Here is a 20,937-nt window from a genome sequence, read left to right as displayed (position 1 = left end):
CAAACGTTCGGAATTCGCCGAACGGCCGAACAGCCAGTGTTCGAGTCGAACGTACGTTCGACTCGAACACGAAGCTCATCCCTACCCACAAATAGAGCTTTCTTTTGGTGGTATTTGATCACCTCTGCGGTTTTTATTTTTTGCTAAACAAATAAAAAAATACCGAACATTTTGAAAAAAAAAATGTTTTTTTTGTTTCAGTTTCAAAACTTTGCAAATAAGTAAGTTTTCTCCTTCACTGATGGGCACTGATGGGGTTACACTGATGGGCAATGATAAGGCGGCACTGATGGGCACCGATGAGGTGGCACCAATGAAGTGGCACTGATGAGGTGGCATTGATGGACACCGATATGTGGCACTGATAGGCGGCACTGATGGGTGGCACTGATGGGCAACACGGGTGGGCACTGATAGGTGGCACAAATTGGCACTGATAGCTGGCACGGATTGGCATGGATGGGCATGGATAGGGGACACAGGTGGGCATGGGTTGAGTCGGCACAGGTGGGCATGGGTAGGTGGCACAGGTGGGCATGGGTAGGCGGCACAGGTGGGCATGGAGGGGCACTGATAGGTGCCATGGTTGGCACTGATAGGCGGCACAGATGGGAACTGATAGGCGACATTGTATTATAATATATTGTACTAATGGATGCCAATCAGTGCCAAACAATAATGCATGCCAATCAGTGATGCCCATTGTGGGCACTGATTGGCATCCATTATGGGCACTGATTGGCATCCATTGTGGCACTGACTGGAATCCCTGGTGGTCTAGGGTGGCATACCTTGTCCTTGGCATCCCTGGTGGTCTAGATGCGCCCCTGGTGGTCCAGTGTGGGCATCCTCGGGGGGGCTGTGCTGATAATCGATCAGCACAGACCCTCCCTGTCAGAGGAGCAGCCGATCGGCTCTCCTCTACTCGAGTCTGACAGACGCGAGTGAGGAAAAGCCGATCACCGGCTTTTCCTATTTACACTGTGATCAGCCGTGATTGGATGATCACGTGGTAAAGAGTCTCCGTCGGACCCCTGAATACACAGCCCCCGTGCACTGCCAGCGTACTCTAAAGTTAAGAATAAATCACTGCCATGCCTTCCTCATACACTGCTCCACCTCAATAGTTCTTTCATTGACCCAATTTCAGGGTTTGGCCATGTGACCGCTCTCTCCTATAATCTAAAGCAACACTCAGAGGAGGAGAAGGAGCAGGAGGAGGAGAGTGACCCACAAGAACAGAGCTATTGAGATATTTAGAAGCTTTGTTTTACAATAAGAGTGACACAGGAGCGGTGTAGGAGAAGGGACTGGCAGTGATTTTTTTCCCTAAGGCCGCGTACACACGGGCGGACTGTTCGCCCAACTTAGTCCGCTGAACAGTGTTTCAGCGGACAGTCCGCTCGTGTGTGGGCTTCAGCGGACAGTTTCAGCGGACAGTCTGACGAACAAAGTTTTACGGAATTTCCGTAAGACAGTCCGCTGAAACTTGGTTTTGTCCGTCCAAACTTGGTTTCAGCGGACAGTCCGCTCGTGTGTAGGCAAGTTGGAGGGACTAAGTATCGCGCATACTCAGAAAGGGTTTACACGGCCGAAGGTTGCATTGCAGTGTATAGGACGTCGTTTTTCTAGTCCCGTCGTACGTGCTGTACACGTCTTCACGCTCGTTTTCAGCGGACTGTTCGTTCATCGTGTGTGGTCAAGTCCGTTCATGCAAATTTTGAGCGGACTGTTTGTCGGATTGTTTGACGAACTAAGTTGGGCGAACAGTCCGCCCGTGTGTACGCGGCCTAACTTTAGACTATGCTGGCAGTGCTGTCTAAGGGCCAGGAGAGGCGGGGCGGCCAGCCTGACAACCCCCCAATGTATGACACTGGGTCATACGACTGACCCGGGTGTCATACATTGGATTGCAGTGTGGAGAGGTAGAACAGGGAAGTTCCCCATTCTGCCTTGTGTCATGACAGAGGTCCACTGCTCCCTTAGATCGGGAGCAGTGATCGCTGTCATGTCCTAGGTAGCCGCCCCCCCCCCCCCCCAGTTATAATCACTCCCTAGGACACACTTAACCCCTTCATCACCCCTAGTGGTTAACCCCTTCCATGCCAGTGTCATTTACACACATACACAGCATTTTTATAGCACTGATCGCTGTATAAATGACAATGGTCCCAAAATAGCATCAAAATGTCCGATGTGTCTACCATAATGTCGCCGCCATTACTAATTAAAAAAACAGAATAATAAAAATTCCATAAAGCTATCCTCTATTTTGTAGATGCTATAACTTTTGCGCAAACGAATATACCAATATACGCTTATTGCGATTTTTTTTTTTACCAAATATATGTAGAAGAATACATATCGGCCTAACCTGAGGAAAAAATGTGTTTCTTTACATATTTTTGGGGGATATTTATTATGGCAAAAATTTAAAAAAAATATTTTTTTTCAAAACGGTCATTGTTTTTTTGTTTATAGCGCAAAAAATAAAACCACAGAGGTGATCAAACACCACCAAAAGAAAGCTCTATTTGTGGGAAAAAAAGGACCTCGATTTTATTTGGGTACAACTTTGCACAACCGCGCAACTGTCAGTGAAAGCTATGCAGTGCTGAATCGCAAAAAGTGCTCTGGTCAGGAAGGGGGTAAAATCTTCCAGGGTGGAAGTGGTTAAGTTGAACACATGGAGAGGTAAACTGACAGACAAAGATTACTGCATATCCATGACTGAAGTCAGGGTCATGTAAGTAATGATACCACAGAGGAATGCCCAATGTAAAATGTTTATTTTTCTAAGCAACAACAGAAAAAAAAAAAACCCTTGTACTCTTTCATTCGTCTGCCCTTCTAATACAAAGTACTGGGCTATTAGTCCCTTAGCAACTAAAATGTTACAAATGTTCCAGAGCCATACAAAATGATTATTGAGTCTTAGGTGCTTTTCTGAAACCCCAAATCATGTTCTAGTATTTCATGCGAAACTGCAATTAACAGAGCTAGCAGAAAGGACACAGTGAATGCTAATAGAAAGGTTAAAATATGGAAAAATACAATTTTAACTTAGATTCTGCTGTATGCATGTGGTTTATAAATAAGGTCAAATGTTTTGTGACCAGAGGTCATTAATGCCTAGATGCCAAAGTCAAATTTAGAAGCATAAATAAGCATCGGTCAGCTTGACAAAAACTCTTGTAATATATATATCTTTTTGTTTGATACACTGTTTTCATAAAAACCTGACTCTTATTTTTAGCTAACAAATACACACACACACACACACACACAAAATAGTTGTTTAAAAAAATAAAAATAAACTGTAATAGTATCTGACAATTACAGCATTAAACAGATGCACATTCAAACTGAACTGCCATGCATAAGCTAAAGGATTATCTTGATGCCTTCAACCTGCATATGAGTTATTTTATAACTGGTATAAAGATCACATCAACCTGAATCATTCTGACTGGTGTCCCATACTTAGTGGGAATCAGAACCAACAGCCATGCAAAGCATTGGCTGGTAGATCTCCAAGGGAGGATGTTTATCAATGCAGCATTGGGCATTGTGCTAAGGAATGGTAATATAGACTGTGGATGAGAAGAGGTTATGACGAATTTGCAACAAAGCCTGATACTTTTTGATACATAATATTTTTAGTTTTTTTATTAATGCAGTGCAACATTTCACTAAAACACACAGTAAATGTTAACAACGCACATCAGTTTATGTTTAAAGTGTACATTAAGACACCATTCACACCTGAGCGTTTTGTAGCTTGACGCCTGAAGCTACAAAACGCCGGAGGGGAAAAAATCCATTATTCTCAATGGAGAATGTTCACATCTCCACTCCAAGTCGCCTGAAGCCCTACGCCTGAAGCTCAAACAAGTTCCGGACCCTTTTTTGTCGCGTGAATCGGGCTGATTTGGGCGTTTTTCTTCTTTTAACATTAGTGACCTTTTGCCCTGCACAAATTCGCGGCAAATCGCGGTAAAAAACACGGTAAAAACCGCCGCGAATCGCGGTAAAAAAGCCGCAAATCGCGGTAAAAAAACGCTTGAAAACGCTACGCTCAGGTGTGAATGCAGCCTAATGCTTGCAAGCACATACAAAAACGTATCCAAAACCCTGTAACTAAGCCTGCTTTTAATACATATTCACAGATGGGAATTGACCCTCAGGCTGCATTCACACCTGAGCGTAGCGTTTTCAAGCGTTTTTTACCGTGATTCGCTGCGTTTTTTACCGCGATTTGCCGCGAATTTGTGCCGGGCAAAAGGTCACCAATGTTAAAAGAAGAAAAACGCCCAAATCAGCCCAATTCGCACGACAAAAAAGGGTCCAGAACTTGTTTGAGCTTCAGGCGTAGGGCTTCAGGCGACTTGGAGATGTGAACCATCTCCATTGAGAATAATGGATTTTTTCCCCTCCAGCGTTTTGTAGCTTCAGGTGTCAAACTACAAAACGCTCAGGTGTGAATGGGGTCTCAGAGCTCTAGCACTCTGCACAGTGATGTCAACACTAACATTGTGAACATGCTTACAAGAGAGAACACAGTGATGGCCACATCAATGTGCTTCTGTACCTTTATTGAGCTAACAGTTGGACAGAGGCAAAGAGGTAACTTAGAAAAAAGAACTTGAATAGGTCCCTATTTTACTGCTAAAATAACCCTGACCCATCGAGGCATAGACTCCACTAGACCTTTGAAGGTATGCTATGGTATCTAGAACTAAGCCATCAGTAGTAGATCCTTCAAGTCCTGCAAGTTGTGAGGTGAGGTCCTCATGAGTCAGTCTTTTTTTTTTCATCCCACCGATGCTCGATTGGACTGAGATCTTGAGAATTTGAAGGCCAAGTCAACACCTCAAACTCATTGTTGTGTTCCTCAAACCATTCATGTACCATTTTTGCAGTGTGGCAGGCCACATTATCCTGCTGAAAGAGGCCCTTGCCCCCCAGGGAATACTGTTTCCATGAAGGGGTATACTTGGTCAGCAACAATGTTTAGGTAGCTGGTATGTGTCAAGTAATATCCACATGAATGACATGACCCAAGGTTTCCCAGTAGAACATTTCCCAAAAACATCACACTGTGTATGCTGGCTTGCCTTCTTCCTATACTGCATCCTGGTGTCATCTCTTCCCCAGCTAAGCGGAGCGCACACACCTGTCCTTCCACATGATGTAAAAGAAAACATGATTTATCAAGGCCAAGCCAGTTTCCGAACCAGTTCTGAAGTTCTTGTGCCCATTGTAGACACTTTTAGTTGTGGACAGGGGTCAGCATGGGCAACCTGATCAGTCTGTAGCTACATAGCCCCATATACAACAGGCTGTGATGCACTGTGTGGAAACAGCATTAACTCAGCAATTTGAGCTATAGTTGTTCTTCTACTGGGTAAGACTACATGGGCAAGCGCCCCCCCCCCCCATGTACATCCATGGGCCTTGGTCACCCATGAGCCTTGGCCACCCATGATCCTGTTGCCAGCTTCTTCTTTGGAGCACTTTTGGTCAATCCTGACCACTGCAGACAAGGAACATCCCACAAGAGCCGCAGTTTTGGAATTGCTCTGACCCTGTCATCTAGCCATTACAATTTGGTGCTTGTCAAAGTCAGACAGTAGTTCTCCCTCAATTCATACTACACACAGAAGTATTTAAAAAAATCTGTACTTTGCCCATACTAGGGAAAAATATTGGTTTTGTACAAAGGCAGCCCATACTTACCATTTTCCTACTCCATCAAAAAAATTTGTGAGCGGTTTTGAATTTCTGAAACAAGGCTATACAAGCTCCCTCCCCATTCTGGTGTGTCACGCAACAGCACTCGGACTTAGTGATGTGTCCCTCAGGAGGTTGGAGGGGAGGGTGGGAGATTCAAATGTGCCCCATACCTGCAAATACTGGGTATTGCTTGGGGCTCTGGTAGTGGTGTGTGGAAACGGTAAGTACAGGAAGATTACATGCCACCTATGCAGTGAACCTGTTAGTTTAACCACTTCAGCTCCGGAAAGTTTACCCCTCTTCATGACCAGGCCATTTTTTGCGATATGGCACCGCGTTACTTTCGTTGCGGCACTGTACCAAAAATAAAATTGATGTCCTTTTTTTCCCAATAAAAAAATGTAAAAAATCAAATTTCTTAATCAATTTAGGCCAATATGTTGTCTGCTACACATTTTTGGTAAAAAAATCCCAATAAGCGTTTATTGATTGGTTTGGGCCAAAGTTATAACGTCTACAAACTGAAATATATTTATGGAGTTTTTATGTTTTATTAGTAATGGCCAAATCAGACACCTGACACTTTTTTGGGAACCAGTGACACCAATACAGTGATCAGTGCTAAAAATATGCACTGTCCCTTTACTAATGACACTGGCAGGGAAGGGGTTAACATCTAGGGCAATCAAGGGGTTAAATGTGTGGCCAATATGTGTTATGCTGTGTACAGACGATCAGAATTTGTGACAACCAATGTTCGATGTGAGCTTGTTGTCGGAAATTCCAACTGTGTGTATGCTCCATTGGACATTTGCTGTCGCAATTTCTGAGAACAACTGTTTGAAAGCAGGTTCTCACATTTTCCGATAAATTCCGAGCGTGTGTACACAAGTCCGATGCACAAAAGTCCACGTATGCTCGGAATAAAGCAGAAGAGCAGCACTGGCTATTGAACTTAATTTTTCTCGGCTAGTCATACGTGTTGTACGTCACAGCATTCTTGACGTTCAGAATTTCCGACAATATTTGTGCGACCGTGTGTATGCAAGACAAATTTGAGCCAACATCCGTCGGAAAAAACTCCACGATTTGGTTGTCGGAAATTCCGATCGTCTGTACGCGGCATTACTGTGTACTGTGTGTGCTGCTTTTACTAATCAATGTGTTGTTTTTTACTTCCTGCTTTGCAGGGGGAAAAAAAACAGCGCATTGCTCCTGTCAGAAAAAAGCCCTGTGTTTGTTTTCCTACACAGGGCTCTCTTCGGTAATGTCCGGAGCCAATTGTCAGGTGCCTGTGATCAATCAGCCGCCAGCAGCCAATGGTGCTTCAGCCAATCGTAACACAGCCGGGGTGGCGGGGCGCGCTCTCTACCCTGGCACGTGGATCACGTAGTGGCTGCCCTGCCGCAGTATATCTGAGGTGGGAAGTTGTTAAGCCGTTAACAAGCATTGGCAATTTACATATTGGAAAATCATTAATTAAGCTAGTTTTACTTACCACTGAGATGCCAAATTTGCAAATATGTCAGTTTCCTCCGCTTCATGAAAGAGTTTTAAAAGCTCAGGATCAGAAGAAAAGTGAGCGAGTAAACGCAGTTCTATCTGAGAAAAATCTAAGAATTAATCAGAAAAATGTTTTTACATAAACATTGAATTGTGTAATTCGAATTACAGAACCTGAAAAAATAAATACAGAAGAGCTAGACCTAAGACTGCAGTTAAAAGATCTGTCTACACATTTATAGAATCATACCAGCCAAATCATAAGTGATAGGCTGAATCATCCAATTGGTTTCTATTTCAGAAACTACTGGGGAAAAAAAAGTATCATCTTATGCCACAGATTCCAACTCCATTCACTGCGATCTTCAAAATGTAAAAAAAAAGAAGAGCATTTTCAGGAAAACAGGATATCTTGTTTCCTTACAGGGGAGGGAGTCACAATGTTATTTGAGTGCTGTGGGGTTTGTAATACATACACATATTCCCGATAAAGTATTAGATTTAAATTTTTCTCGGAAATTATCTTTTAAGAACATGGCAGGTAGGTAAAGCTGGAGGCTTAAGAGAAAAAGATTTTCCTACAAGAATGCAGGAATAGCGGTCATACGAAATGCCAAAATCAATATAAAACATAAAGATTCCCTTTGAATTCTCTAACATATAACTCAAACAGACCATGATCTTCTTTACATGCATTGAGCCAGAAAGAGAACCCTGGTACAGCCATATTTTGCTATATATTTTGCCTGCAACAAATCCCCACAAAAAAACAAATCATGGTAGACACTCTGATCTGTTTGAGATTAGCAATCGGTGGAATGGTTTTTCCATCACTCAAACCAACACCTAACCCCTAGATTACAAACTAGAAATAAGAATCCATACACAATTGTCTCCCTAATATCCTTGTATAATATCCTTGTATGTCTGTATCGCAAAAAAACACTCTGTGATCAAACATAAGGGCACTTTCAAACTGAGGTGCGGGGGCATCGGCGGTAAGTGGAGTGAGAGAAGAGGCTATAGCGCCTGTAAATCGCCTCAGTGTGAAAGTGACCTAAGTGTTTTGTATTGTTATGACATTTGGTTTTTCGCCTTCCTCTGGATCAACTGTGGGTATAGAATTGGGTATATGGGATTGTATGATTTTTTTTTTGTGGTTGAACTATATGGACTTCTGTCTTTTTTCAACCTGACTAACTATGTAACTATGTAACAGCATGCTTGTTATGCTCACTGTGGAACTTAAGAGGTTAATCTTCTGTATTGTGTAAAAAGGCTCTTTGATCCTGTATGGACAGATCTTCCCACTCATGCAGGGTCTCTCTTGGCAAGGCCATATAAGACACAGTGACTGACTGTGTCCTAAGGGGCCCCCTGTGTTCTTTCATCCAAAGTGCAGGCACTGTTATACAGGAGATGTGTTACTGCTCAGATCACCAGGTGAAATTAGAGGGGAAAAAAGAAAACTAAACCGGCCACCACATCTAATGATTGGTAAGCTGCATTGTATAAAACTTAGGGTTTAGGGTTTAATACCACTTTAATTAGTGAGCATGCCCTAACTGTTTACCTGACTGGCACAAAGAAATGCAAAATTATTCTTTTAAATCCTTACAACATCACATCATTTGCACTGAAAATAAAGGGGTGTTCCATTTCCAACCCCCATTGCATATTATGATCTCATCAGAGTTAAAGCATTTGTTACCCCAAAACATCATATTCCTGATATATGCCTGCTGTACCATGTACTTGTATGAGAAAGTCTCCTGTTATTTTTGTATTACTTCCTTTATGTAAACATCCCTGGTGTTCCCTGACAGTCCCTTTGCTTTCCTATTAAAACCTGACCACACCAACCAATAGAGCACACCATGGTCAGTTCTCTAGCTGTGGTGAGCCAGCTCTTATGCAACTGAGAGCAGAGGGAATGTGATCACTTATAAAAAAAAGGAAAAAAAAGGTATTTAGGTGGGTGCTAACAGGTTAAAGATAGGTGAAATTGGCAGCGCCTTACACTGTTTAGGCCTGGTGGGTTAATTTGGTTTGGGAGGAGTGATAGAATAGAGGGGGGTGTGACCACCTGTACTCTGCCCAGGGACTGGAGTGCAGGCAGTGTATATGGCCCCTGGCCCAATCATTAATTTGTACGGGCAGGGGCAGGACTGATATATATTCTGAGGTCACATGCTTCTTGGGGAGGATGGGAAGAGACTGAGTCCAGTAAAGCAGCCAAAATGTAACTCCAATGAACAGGCCTGAGGTTACAGAGGCCCCAGTGCTGGGTGGTTTCAGCACAGCAAATCGTCCGAGAAATCCTGGGGAATTAATCCAGGCATCCCGGCTGGGATGGCCTTATATTCAAGACACGGGAATTAGCTGCAAAGCGGAAGGAGTAGATCGGGGTTGACCTGAACTTTCCTGAACTGGCCCGGGGAAGATTGCAGGAGGCAAGATGGGCAGGTGAGGCCTGGGACTTCCAGCATCCAATTACCAAGGTGCTTTTCAGAGGAGCACTGGTCAGTTCGCTAAGGGAAAGGACTCTAGCTACTCAGAGGAACTAGAAGGAGGAGGCAGCTCATACTTCCTATCACCACCATTACACATGGACTGCAGCATGAGGAATAAAAGTTATCTGTTCAACCTTTATTGACTGTGTCTGTTGTGAATCATGCGGGGTGGAAGAACGGATGTATGTTGGCAGTATGGTATGAACTACACAGCAGCTCCCAAGGGAGTAGTGTGCTACATGGAGGTCTCACCGAGATATTTTACTGTACTGCTAACACGTTACCCGTAGCAACAGCAAAAGACTGTCCTGCTTTAACAGATGAAAATGTGCACATGTCACTGTAGCCCATGGATAAAACATGGACACCAAGGGAGGGGCGGCCAGGAACCAGGGAGCTGTTGGTTTCTTACAGTGAGGCATCGCAAGTGACATTTTCAACTGTGTTTTAGTGATTGCTGCATTGACTTAAAGTTTTGCTGTGCCTGCCTCCAGGGGTCGCTGGCGTGCATTGTCGAAATGAACGGTTACAGTTCCTTGCGCGCTGGACCAACAAGACAAAGGGTGGAGTCACACCCAGGAGGAAAGGGCATCACTCCAGCGTCCTGCGTGCCACGTGCTGCCCATACAGCGGAGGAAGATGGCGTGGAGTGTTCAGAGCACATCCACCGTTCAGCAGAACACCGATATGCAGGACCAGATCCTTATTGACACCGGTATTCACCTGGAACCTACCGGTGGCCTGGCACTAGAAGTCCTGGATGAAGTGGAGAGACTATGCCTGCTCTGTCCCGGTTGTCGGAGGCCTACTCTGGGGGTGAACGCTTGGGCCTGGTGCAGCCATTGCAGCATGCAGCTGATAAGGCTGGGACCTGAACAGCAGGAGGTGAGATACTTCTATGCCAGCATCACTACCGGACTTTGCCTGCCTCAAATCCGGATGACTCGGAAGGCCGGAGAGGGCCATGCAACATCAGAGACAACTGCAGTGGAGATCCAGACTCAGGAGTCGGGAGTACCGGAGGTCCAGGTAGGATTTGTGGGGGAGGCCTGTGGCCTGGCCATGGACCAAGAGACTGTGGAGGTTGTTGGGCAGTCCCCAGGGAAACACCCGGAAGACCCGGTCACCAGTAAGCCCCTTGTTAAACCTGTTCAGAAGGAGCCGCCAGTAGTAGAGGGGGACTCCTCAGGTTAGCTGGACAGGGGAAGCAAGGGCAGGGCCATAGACTGGGGTTCACCAGAAGTGCTGGAGCGCTATGGATCACAGGAACATTTGTTTGTTTGGTCCTCTCCTGAGGATGGTGGCTCAAGTGGGGAGGATGAGTGGTACTTGGAAAGCTCCACGTCATTAAGTGCTTCAACCCGGGGCTCCGGAGAGCATTTTAATCTGAATATGTTGTTTACAAGGTGATCGTTTACAATCATTTAAGTGTATTGCAAAGGAGAGTCCTTATCCCCATTCATACATCTATGTACAGTGATAAGTTTGTACACTTTGACAGTAGATGAAAAGGGGGCCGAAAAATAGTTTTTACACATCGTACGAATTATCTGAAGGAATGCAAGACGGCAATTAACAATTTTACATTTTATTAATCAATTTAGATCACACAAGTGGTTTCGAATTTCAATTGAAAACCTTGGATCTGCGGGGCATAGTGAGAATCCTAGTATCAGAGAAAGAATTCCCAGGTCAGATATACAACTATGTGCAAATAATCACTAATAATATTGGGCAGAGTTCACAGACACCCTAGAACACATTGCTATCCCGCTAGCTAAGCCAGGCTCATTTCCCTGTGAGAGCTAAATTCTTTCCACCAACAAAGCCAAAAAAACAAAATGGCCCCAGCCCCCCATCTATAACTGGCCTTCACAGCAAGGAGCACATGGAAGGGCAACGCATGCAAGACAAAACCAGAGAAAATTCCCAGGTCTGCTTACCAACCAAATTAACCTGTCTAACAGTATGTGTTTAAAACAGGGGTTTAGTTAGCACACATTTGCAAATGCTTACGTAAGCTGCAGGGCCCCTTCACAGCACTCTGTATTACCTGTAGTCCTAAACCCTTGTAAATTATAGGTATAGATCGGGGCCATCTCTTTGTTACTGGTGTAAATATTGGTGAGGGGACACACTGGACACCTTTGCTGCCATTGTGCTATGTACTTGGTGTCCAGTGTGCCCCCTGTGCCTTTAAGGAGAACTGGGCTACCTCCAGGCCTACCTGCCCCCTATCTATCCATTAGAATTAATGTATGGCTGGAGACTCTCATAAATTTAGAAGAGTTAGGACTGCAGGTAATACAGCGTGACATTAAGTGGCCCTGCAGCTTACGTATGCGTTTGCAAATGTGTGCTAACTAAACCCCTGTTTTTAACGCATACTGTTAGACAGGATATTTCGGTTGGTAAGCAGACTGGTTGATGAATTGAGCTGGGAATTTTCTCTGGTTTCGTCTTGCATACATTTGTGGTGGAGGCCAAATATGGGGAATAACGTATGCAACCTCCTGAATAGGAGTACAAATCTGTAAATTGTTAGCAATTGAAAAAGAACAAACAGGGCAGCCACCTGACCCTTGAGGGTACTAGAGGCTATTCTATGCCCAACAAAAGGAAAGAAAAAACACGGATCACTTAAAAGGCATGTGGGGAAGCCCTCAGAGACTCCGAAAATAGGTTTTTCCACATACAATGATGAACCGTGCAGGAGGTAGATTTACAAGCTTTCTGAAATTCATCAGTCTCTCAGAACCTGGGGTTCAACAGCCAGGCTGCAAGGACGACCAAGCAGCAGGGTGGATTATTGGGTCTTTGAGATAACAAATCTGGCTGATCTGGTAGAAGTCATTGAGTCTTGGCTAACAGATGAATGAACAAGGAGATACTCAAAAAAGGCACGCTCTCTCTTTAAATATAATATTCATGCAAGCCACATATAGAGAAGGAAAAAATCTTAAAAAAGCCAACAAACTGAAATAAAGTCTCTAAAAGTGACATTCAAATCAATTGTAAATAACCATAATCCTGCGTAAATCCCAAAAGAAACCAGTGTTGTGAAATAATCCAGGCCACCAGGATACACACACTTCTTACCAGAAAGTCTGGATCTCAGGCAAATAAGCTCAGCTGACAAACAGCCATACACCATGAGATATCCCATCAATCTGTGAGGCTTCTATGCTGCCATCACATTTGTTCTTTGGCTCCGCCAAACTGGTTCCTTTTTGCTCAACATCAGCATCACAAATGGTAAGTATTTATACAAGAGGAAGAACAGATCCCCAAATATACTGGCCTGACCTGAAAAGCAGAGTCCTGTGCTCACTGGAACACTAATGCCGCGTACACATGATCAGACTATCCGCCCATGTGTGGGCTCCGGCTGACCCTTTTTTCCCCAAAAGTCGAGTTCAGCAGACAATCCGGCCGTCTGTGTGCTAGTCCGCCGGACTTTTGAAATGAACGGACTTTCCCGCACACGGAGAAAAGTCATGCAACACTGTACTTAAACTCATTTTTTATCACTGTTTTCACACAAATAGAGTTTTCTTTTGGTGATATTTAACCACTGCTGGGTTATTTATTTTTTGAAAAACAAACAAAAAAAGACCAAACATTTGGAAAAAATAAAACATTTTTCTTAGTTTCTGTTATAGAATTTTGCAAATAAGTAATTTTTCCTCTGCATTGATGGGCACTGATGAGGCTGCACTGGTGGGGTACTGATAGGTGGCACTGATTCGCAGTGCCCTGATTATCAGTGTGAACAATGTCTTTGCAGTCATGACAGTTAACGGCTCTCCTTTCCTCCCACAGACACAGTGTGGTAGGAAGGTAATGCTGTCTGCAAGTCTGTTTACATGTGATCATCTGTAATTGGACACAGCTGATCAGATGGTAAAGGGGCGCAGTGATTAGCCCATTACCCTGATCTTTAATCAGCTGTGTCCTAAGAACACAATGGTCACAGAGCAAGCCCAATCCTCACAGGAGGTATGCGGGGGGCAGGGTGTTCTGGGAGGACCTCTATTGACACCCTCCCGGAAATGGACGACTGCACTGTAGCTGTCATTTAGCTATAGCGCAGTCGGCAAGTGGTTAAAGCAGTATTAAACCCAAAAGCAAACATTTATTATATTGGAGCTTACCAATTCTTACGTGATGGTTCCATTTGTTTATTTTTTTAGACTTTCTTTCTTTTATTTTCATCTGGTGATCCAGCCAGTAAGTCTGTTGTTTTTCAACAAAAATGCTATCTTGCAGTTACAGAAATGAAGCACGCCATTTAACACTGACAGGGGTGCTTAAAATGATCAGATTTTATTTATGTAAAACCTTTATCCCAAAAAGGAAAACATGGTTTCCTGTAGCTCAGCTTCAATTTGTCAGTGTATTTACAGTGGGGACGGAAAGTATTCAGACCCCCTTAAACTTTTCACTCTTTGTTATATTGCAGCCATTTGCTAAAATCATTTAAGTTCATTTTTTTCCTCATTAATGTACACACAGCACCCCATATTGACAGAAAAACACAGATTTGTTGACATTTTTGCAGATTTATTAAAAAAAAGAAAACTGAAATATCACATGGTCCTAAGTGCTGTGACACACATATATTTAACTCAGGTGCTGTCCATTTCTTCTGATCCTCCTTGAGATGGTTTTACACCTTCATTTGAGTCCAGCTGTGTTTGATTATACTGATTGGACTTGATTAGGAAAGCTACACACCTGTCTATATAAGACCTTACAGCAAATGAGAATCATGAGGTCAAAGGAACTGCCTGAAGAGCTCAGAGACAGAATTGGGGCAAGGCACTGATCTGGCCAAGGTTTACAAAAAAATGTCTGCTGCACTTAAGAGCAAAGTGGCCTCCATAATCCTTAAATGGAAGACATTTGGGATGACCGGAAACCTTCCTAGAGCGGGCCGTCCGGCCAAACTGAGCTATCGGGGAGAGGAGCCTTGGTGAGAGAGGTAAAGAAGAACCCAAAGATACTGTGGCTGAGCTCCAGTGATGCAGTCGGGAGATGGGAGAAGGTTGTAGTCGGGGCTTTATGGCAGAGTGGCCCGACGGAAGGTTCTCCTCAGTGTAAGACACATGAAAGCCTGCATGGAGTTTGTTAAAAAAACACCTGAAGGACTCCAAGATGGTGAGAAATAAGTTTCTCTGGTCTGATCAGACCAAGATAGAACTTTTTGGCATTAATTCTAAGCAGTATGTGTGGAGAAAACCAGGCACTGCTCATCGCCTGTCCAATATAGTCCCAACAGTGAAGCATGGTGGTGGCAGCATCATGCTGTGGGGGTGTTTTTAAAAAAAAATCAAATAAGTTTTTATTGCAAAACATATATGGTACAAACCAAACATAGACCGGAAATACAGTCGTACAGCAGTAATGGTTTTTACGTCTAAAGGAATACTGGAAATACAAAGTACAAATTGACCCGGTTTGTAGCCCACTGAGACATAGGAAATGTCATTAAAACTGAAAAATAAGAAAAATAAACCAAGAACAGAAACAAAAGTGGCATTCTCTCTGAGACCATATTGCATTTTGGGACAGCTATATAATTACAGTGTTATGCACAACGTCCAGCATCCCTTTACCCAGTCCTGCTGGTCCCTCCTCTTACCCCTCATAAATGCCGGGAGAGGGAGAGACATAGAATTAGCCCCATGAAGAGATTAAGATTGTCTATGTGCCTCCATGCACATGCCCCTGGACCCACATTCAGCCCTGTAAAAGTCTGTCCTGTATAAGTTGGTGGAGGGCTAGCCCCGGAACCTCGAGCCATCCCTGCCACATAGCATTACATTTGTGCGGTGCGTTTCTGTGTTGGTATGTTATTTTTTCCCTGATCAGCATCTGGTTCACTTGGTCCGTCCATTGCTGCCTGGTGGGAACCCTGCGTGTTATCCACAATCGTGCTATTAATTTCCTGGCTACATATAATAACCGAATAATGGCAGTATGAGCCGAAGGCGTTAACGATTCTTCGTCTAGGGCCCCCAACAGGCAGACCAATGGACACCGCGGAATACTAACAGAGAATACAGAAGAGATAGTGTCAAGGATCTCATCCCAATACCTTTTTAGTTTTGGGCACCTCCAGAACATATGCAGGAGATCCCCATGGTCCCGCATACATTTTGGGCAAAGGGGGGATCCCCTAACACCCCAGCTGTGCAGTTTAACTGGCGTCCTATAAACCCTATGCAGTAGATATAGATGGGAGAGTTTATGGGAGGCCGATACCGACACCAACGGAGCGAAGGAAAAGCAAAGGTTCCAGGTCTCCACGTCCATAGGCCCCAGGTCCGCCTCCCACTTCTGCCGACATGGGAGATGTGCCGGGTCTTGCATTGCATCAAGAAGCATGTCATACCCCCTAGATATCATACCCTTTTGTTCAGTTTGCATGAATATCCCATGTACTACAGCATGGTCCGTCAGGCAAAGCTGCATACTGCGGGCTTGCGCCTGTAGCGCATGTCGTAATTGTAAGTATTTAAAAAAGTCCCAACGCGGTATGCCAAACTCAGCCTGTATTTCCATGAAGGACTTCAGCACCCGGCCACTATACAGCTGCGAGAGGTACCGGAGGCCGCTCCTTCTCCAGTTACCAAATCCCTTGAGCTTAAAAAGCTCGCCATAGTTAGCGTTCCGCCAAATAGGGGTGAGACCAAGGAAACCACGTATTTGTAGCAGTCGTTTAACATGGGACCATAGGGTATTCAGTAATATAATAGTTGGGGAACTCCTGTCCATATGAGGGAAGCCTGCTTCCAACCTGGACAATGCTGTGTCCGGGGCGACAGTGTCATCAAGTATCCTACGTATCGGGTCCAGGGGATCATCCGACCCCCAACCACCCAAGTGTTGAAGCTGCGAAGCCAAGAAATACAATCTCGCATGTGGTAGTGCCAACCCCCCCTCGTCCTTTTTATATTGCAGGGTAAGTAAACTAAGCCTGGCCGTCTTCCTACACCATATTAATTCCCTAAACTGAGAGTCAATTTTTTTTGAACCAACGTTTCGGAATGCAGGTCGGCGAGTTATGACAAACGTAGAGCAATTGTGGAGCCCATACCATTTTGATGAGATTCACCCTTCCCACTACCGATAGCGGTAGTTTGCACCAAGTTTTACATTTCTCCCTGAACTTAAGTAATAGCGGTAGAAGATTCAGATTGGCGTAGTTCGTCACCTCAGGGGATACCTGTACCCCCAGGTATTTAAAGGACGCAACCGTCTGTATCATGTTTGCGCATGGGGGTAGAGGTGCCGTTAAAGGGGATAAGGGCATTAATACAGACTTGTCCCAGTTTATCGTGAAACCGGATAATGTACCAAATAGGTTAATCAAGTGCATAGTTGCTGTTAGGGAACCCTGTGTGTCCCCCAGGTAAATAAGTGTGTCATCCGCGTATAGTGATACCACATCCGTCCCAGTGGGCCTGCAGAATCCAACAATGTCCGGAGCCGACCTCATTCTTGCTGCCAGTGGTTCGAGCGCCATGGCAAAGAGCAGGGGCGACAAAGGGCACCCCTGTCTAGTGCCTCTATACAGCATGAATGGCATGAGAGTTACGCGTTAGCTCTAATTCTAGCCGTAGGCTTAGCATATAATAGTTGGACCCAGCTAATAAATGTACTGCCTAACCCCATCCTTTCCATCACTTTCCACAGATAAGGCCATTCAACACTATCGAAGGCCTTAGCTGCGTCCAGCGAGAGGACGGCCTAATTACTGGGGTTATCCACAGGGACCTGTAGGTTTAGAAATAAATGGCGAATATTTAGGGCAGTCGAACGTGTGGGAATAAACCCTGATTGATCCCTATGGATCAGTTTATGTATTACCAGGGACAATCTCGTTGCCAATACCCGAGCCAATAGTTTAACGTCCGTCGTGAGCAAGGAGATGGGCCTGTATGCGTCCGGTGATGTCGCTACCTTACCCGGTTTTAGGAGTACAATTATGATTGCTTCGTCCATAGAAGCAGGCAGAACCCCTGTCTCTAGGGCGTTGTTAAACACTTTCAAGAGAGTGGGCAGTAGAACACTAGCGTAACGCTTGTATACCTCGGATGGAAGGCCATCTGCCCCCGGAGCTTTATTATTATGGGAGTGTTCCAGTGCAGAGGCCAATTCATCCTCTGTTATGGGGGCATTCAACAGCTCCCCATCCGACGCAGACAAGCATGGAATATCACATCCGTCCAGGAAGCTCACAATCTCCCCGTCACCGGGCTGCACTTTGGATGAGTACAAGTCTGCATAAAAGGACCGAAATATCTGTAAGATCCCAGGGGCGTCCGAGTGGGTCACCCCCTGCGAATCGCACAGCGAGTGAACCATAGGTGTAGAACCCTGAGCCTTTGCCAGCAGAGCCAGCATATGACCTGTTGATTCCCCTTCCTCAAAGTGTTTGTTGTAGGAAAAATCTTTTATTTTCTGCCAGTTGCAAAGCTACCTGTCTGGACATAGACTGCGCCCCCAACCAAGTTGTGGGGGTATTTTTCAGCTGCAGGGACAGGACGACTGGTTGCAATCGAGGGAAAGAGGAACGCGGCCAAGTACAGGGATATCCTGGGTGAAAACCTTCTCAAGAGTGCTCAGAACCTCAAACTGGGCTGAAGGTTTACCTTCCAACAAGACAATGACTAAGCACACAGTTAAAATAACAAAGGAGTGGCTTCACAACAACTCCGTGCCTGTTCTTGAATGGCCCAGCCAGAGACCTGATTTAAACCCAGTTGAGCATCTCTGGAGAGACCTAAAAATGGCCGTCCACCAACGTTTACAATCCAACCTGACAAAAGTGGAGAGGATCAGCAAGGAGGAATGGCAGAGGATCCCCCAAATCCAGGTGTGAAAAACTTGTTGCCTCTTTCCCAAAAAGACTCATGGCTGTATTAGAGCAAAAGGGTGCTTCTAATAAATACTAAGCAAAGGGTCTGAATACTTAGGACCATCTGATATTTCAGTTTTTCTTTTTTAATAAATCTGCAAAAATGTCAACAATTCTGTGTTTTTCTGTCAATATGGGGTGCTGTGTGTACATTAATGAGAAAAAAAAATGAACTTAAATGATTTTAGCAAATGGCTGCAATATAGCAAAGAGTGAAAAATTTAGGGGGGTCTGAATACTTTCCGTCCTCACTTTAAGTCTCCTACTTCTTCCAACACATCCCTTCCCCTCAGACTGACAATGCTGCTGTCTGTTGTGCGCTATGTGCTCCTTCATCCACAGTGTAGGCGCTCTAATACAGAAGGGGTGTTACTGGCTAGATGAAAAAAAGCCTAAAAAATAAAATCGAATGCAGCCACATCTAATCATTGGTAAGCTGCACTATATTAAATTTGTGGTTTGGAGTTTATTACCATTTTAATTAGTTATTCAGTGCCATTGTTTTCTTAATTTTTATATTTTGCATCTGTATAACATTTTAAAAAGTAAGCATAATAAATAAAAATATTCCAACTTTTTCTACAATTTATCACAAAAATGACAGTCTAAGTAGCGCACAAGAGAGAGCTACTTGAATAAGTGCATAGACAAGAAACATAGACAGCAGGCTCCCTCTGGTGGTCACAAGTGTTCCATTTCTAACCAATTATCCAAACAATTCATTATGAAATATAATTTGCATCAAACTGACAAAGAAAAAGGATGTAGTGTGGCAGAAAAATGAAAATGACTTGCCTGCTGCAAGGAAAACGTGGCCTTTGGAAGATACAAACACGGATCTTGGATTAATTGTTATTATTTCTCGGTCTTCTCCTGGTTTAAATAATTTTTACAAATAGCCATTAGTAGCAGTTCAGAGATCTGATGTTCACATCATATCTAACTCCACACATACCTAGATTATTTAACAGCTTTCTATACATGTAAATTATATCATATTTTAAAATAATTTTTAGTATTAACGTTCATCATTTTTAAATTTTCAGGGCATTATTCGAATAGATTATTAAATCACCTATACAGAAATTAATTACTTGATGTACATACCAAAATGTATTACATGTACATAAAATTAGGTGGCTAAAACACCAGAACAAAATGTGCACCCCTCCCCCAGTATGTATATTCATTCTTTATACCAAACCACAAAAAAAAAAAAAAAAAAAAAAAAAAAAGCATGTCCAAAATGCTCCCTAATGTGGTTCTAAAGCCAAGACATTTCTCCTGCATTAAGAGAAAAAAATGTCTCAGTGGCAGCATTCCCCCATCACCACTAGGGATGAGCTTCGTGTTCGAGTCGAACGTACGTTCGACTCGAACATTGGCTGTTCGGGCGTTCGGCAAAATCCGAACTCTTGGTCCGTTCGCGTCAAAATTCGTATGGCGCGCGCGGACCACAATGCACTGCGATGGCGCAGTGCATTGCTGGCTCATGATTGGCCAAGCATGCACTGTGACCCCGCATGCTTGGCCAATCGCAGCGCCAGCAGCGAGGAGAGCCATGATTGGCCACAGGCATCCTGCCTGTGGCCAATCATAGCTCAGGCTGTGTAGTGCACGCCCCACACTATATAAGGCCGCCTTTGAGGCGGCCTCGTGTAGTGTGTTGGAATCTGAAGCAGTGGGTGTTCTGTGTACCTTCAACACAGTTACACACCAATCGTTTTTGGCTGATTTCCTATCTTGCTCTTGTGTAGTGGTTATTGTCTGTGCCCTGACCGCAGTATACACCACTATATTCACCTCACCTATATAGCTAGCTAGTGATCTATCTTTAACCACTTAACAACCGCCCATTGCCGATTAACGGCTTCAGGGCGGTTGTTTAACTCTGAGAGGCCGTTAATTAACGGCCTCCCAGAATTCTGCTCTCGCGCGCCCCCTGGGGCGCGCACTCGAGAGCATCCATGACCGCCGGGTCCACAGGACCCGGCGCAGCACGGATCACGGTAAACGGCCGCTCGTCGCGGCCGTTTACCACATGATCGCTCCGTCAAATGACGGAGTGATCACTTGTAAACAAACCGGCGTCATGTTATGACGCCGGTTCCTCCCTCCCCTCTCTGTACCGATCGGTACAGCGGAGGGGAAAGAGATCGGTGTCAGCAGCGATGTGGGCTGCATCTGCAGTGCCCACATCGCTGCTCACCGAATTTAACCCCTCAATTCCCTGCCAATACTCTGCAATACCAGTGCATA

The 20,937-nt window shown here is 44.5% G+C and overlaps 1 protein-coding gene across 1 annotated transcript in view; it reads right to left on the bottom strand.

The window, feature by feature from the left end:
* Positions 1 to 20,937, bottom strand: part of POLN (DNA polymerase nu) — a 307,936-nt gene that overhangs the window by 127,027 nt on the left and 159,972 nt on the right. The window contains exons 14-15 of the mRNA XM_077478450.1: positions 19,474 to 19,551; positions 7,235 to 7,349 (exon numbers count right to left, since the gene is read on the bottom strand). Of these exons, the coding sequence (XP_077334576.1) occupies positions 7,235 to 7,349; positions 19,474 to 19,551 (193 nt within the window). The remainder of the gene's footprint in view (positions 1 to 7,234; positions 7,350 to 19,473; positions 19,552 to 20,937) is intronic.

Source organism: Lithobates pipiens, unplaced genomic scaffold, assembly GCF_037356315.1.
Source record: "Lithobates pipiens isolate NorthernLeopardFrog02 unplaced genomic scaffold, aLitPip1_a1.2 Scaffold_13, whole genome shotgun sequence".
In the NCBI taxonomy this organism is placed as follows: Eukaryota; Metazoa; Chordata; class Amphibia; order Anura; family Ranidae; genus Lithobates; species Lithobates pipiens.
Note: the sequence above shows the minus strand (reverse complement) of the source record. Positions and strands in the feature narration are given on the sequence as shown.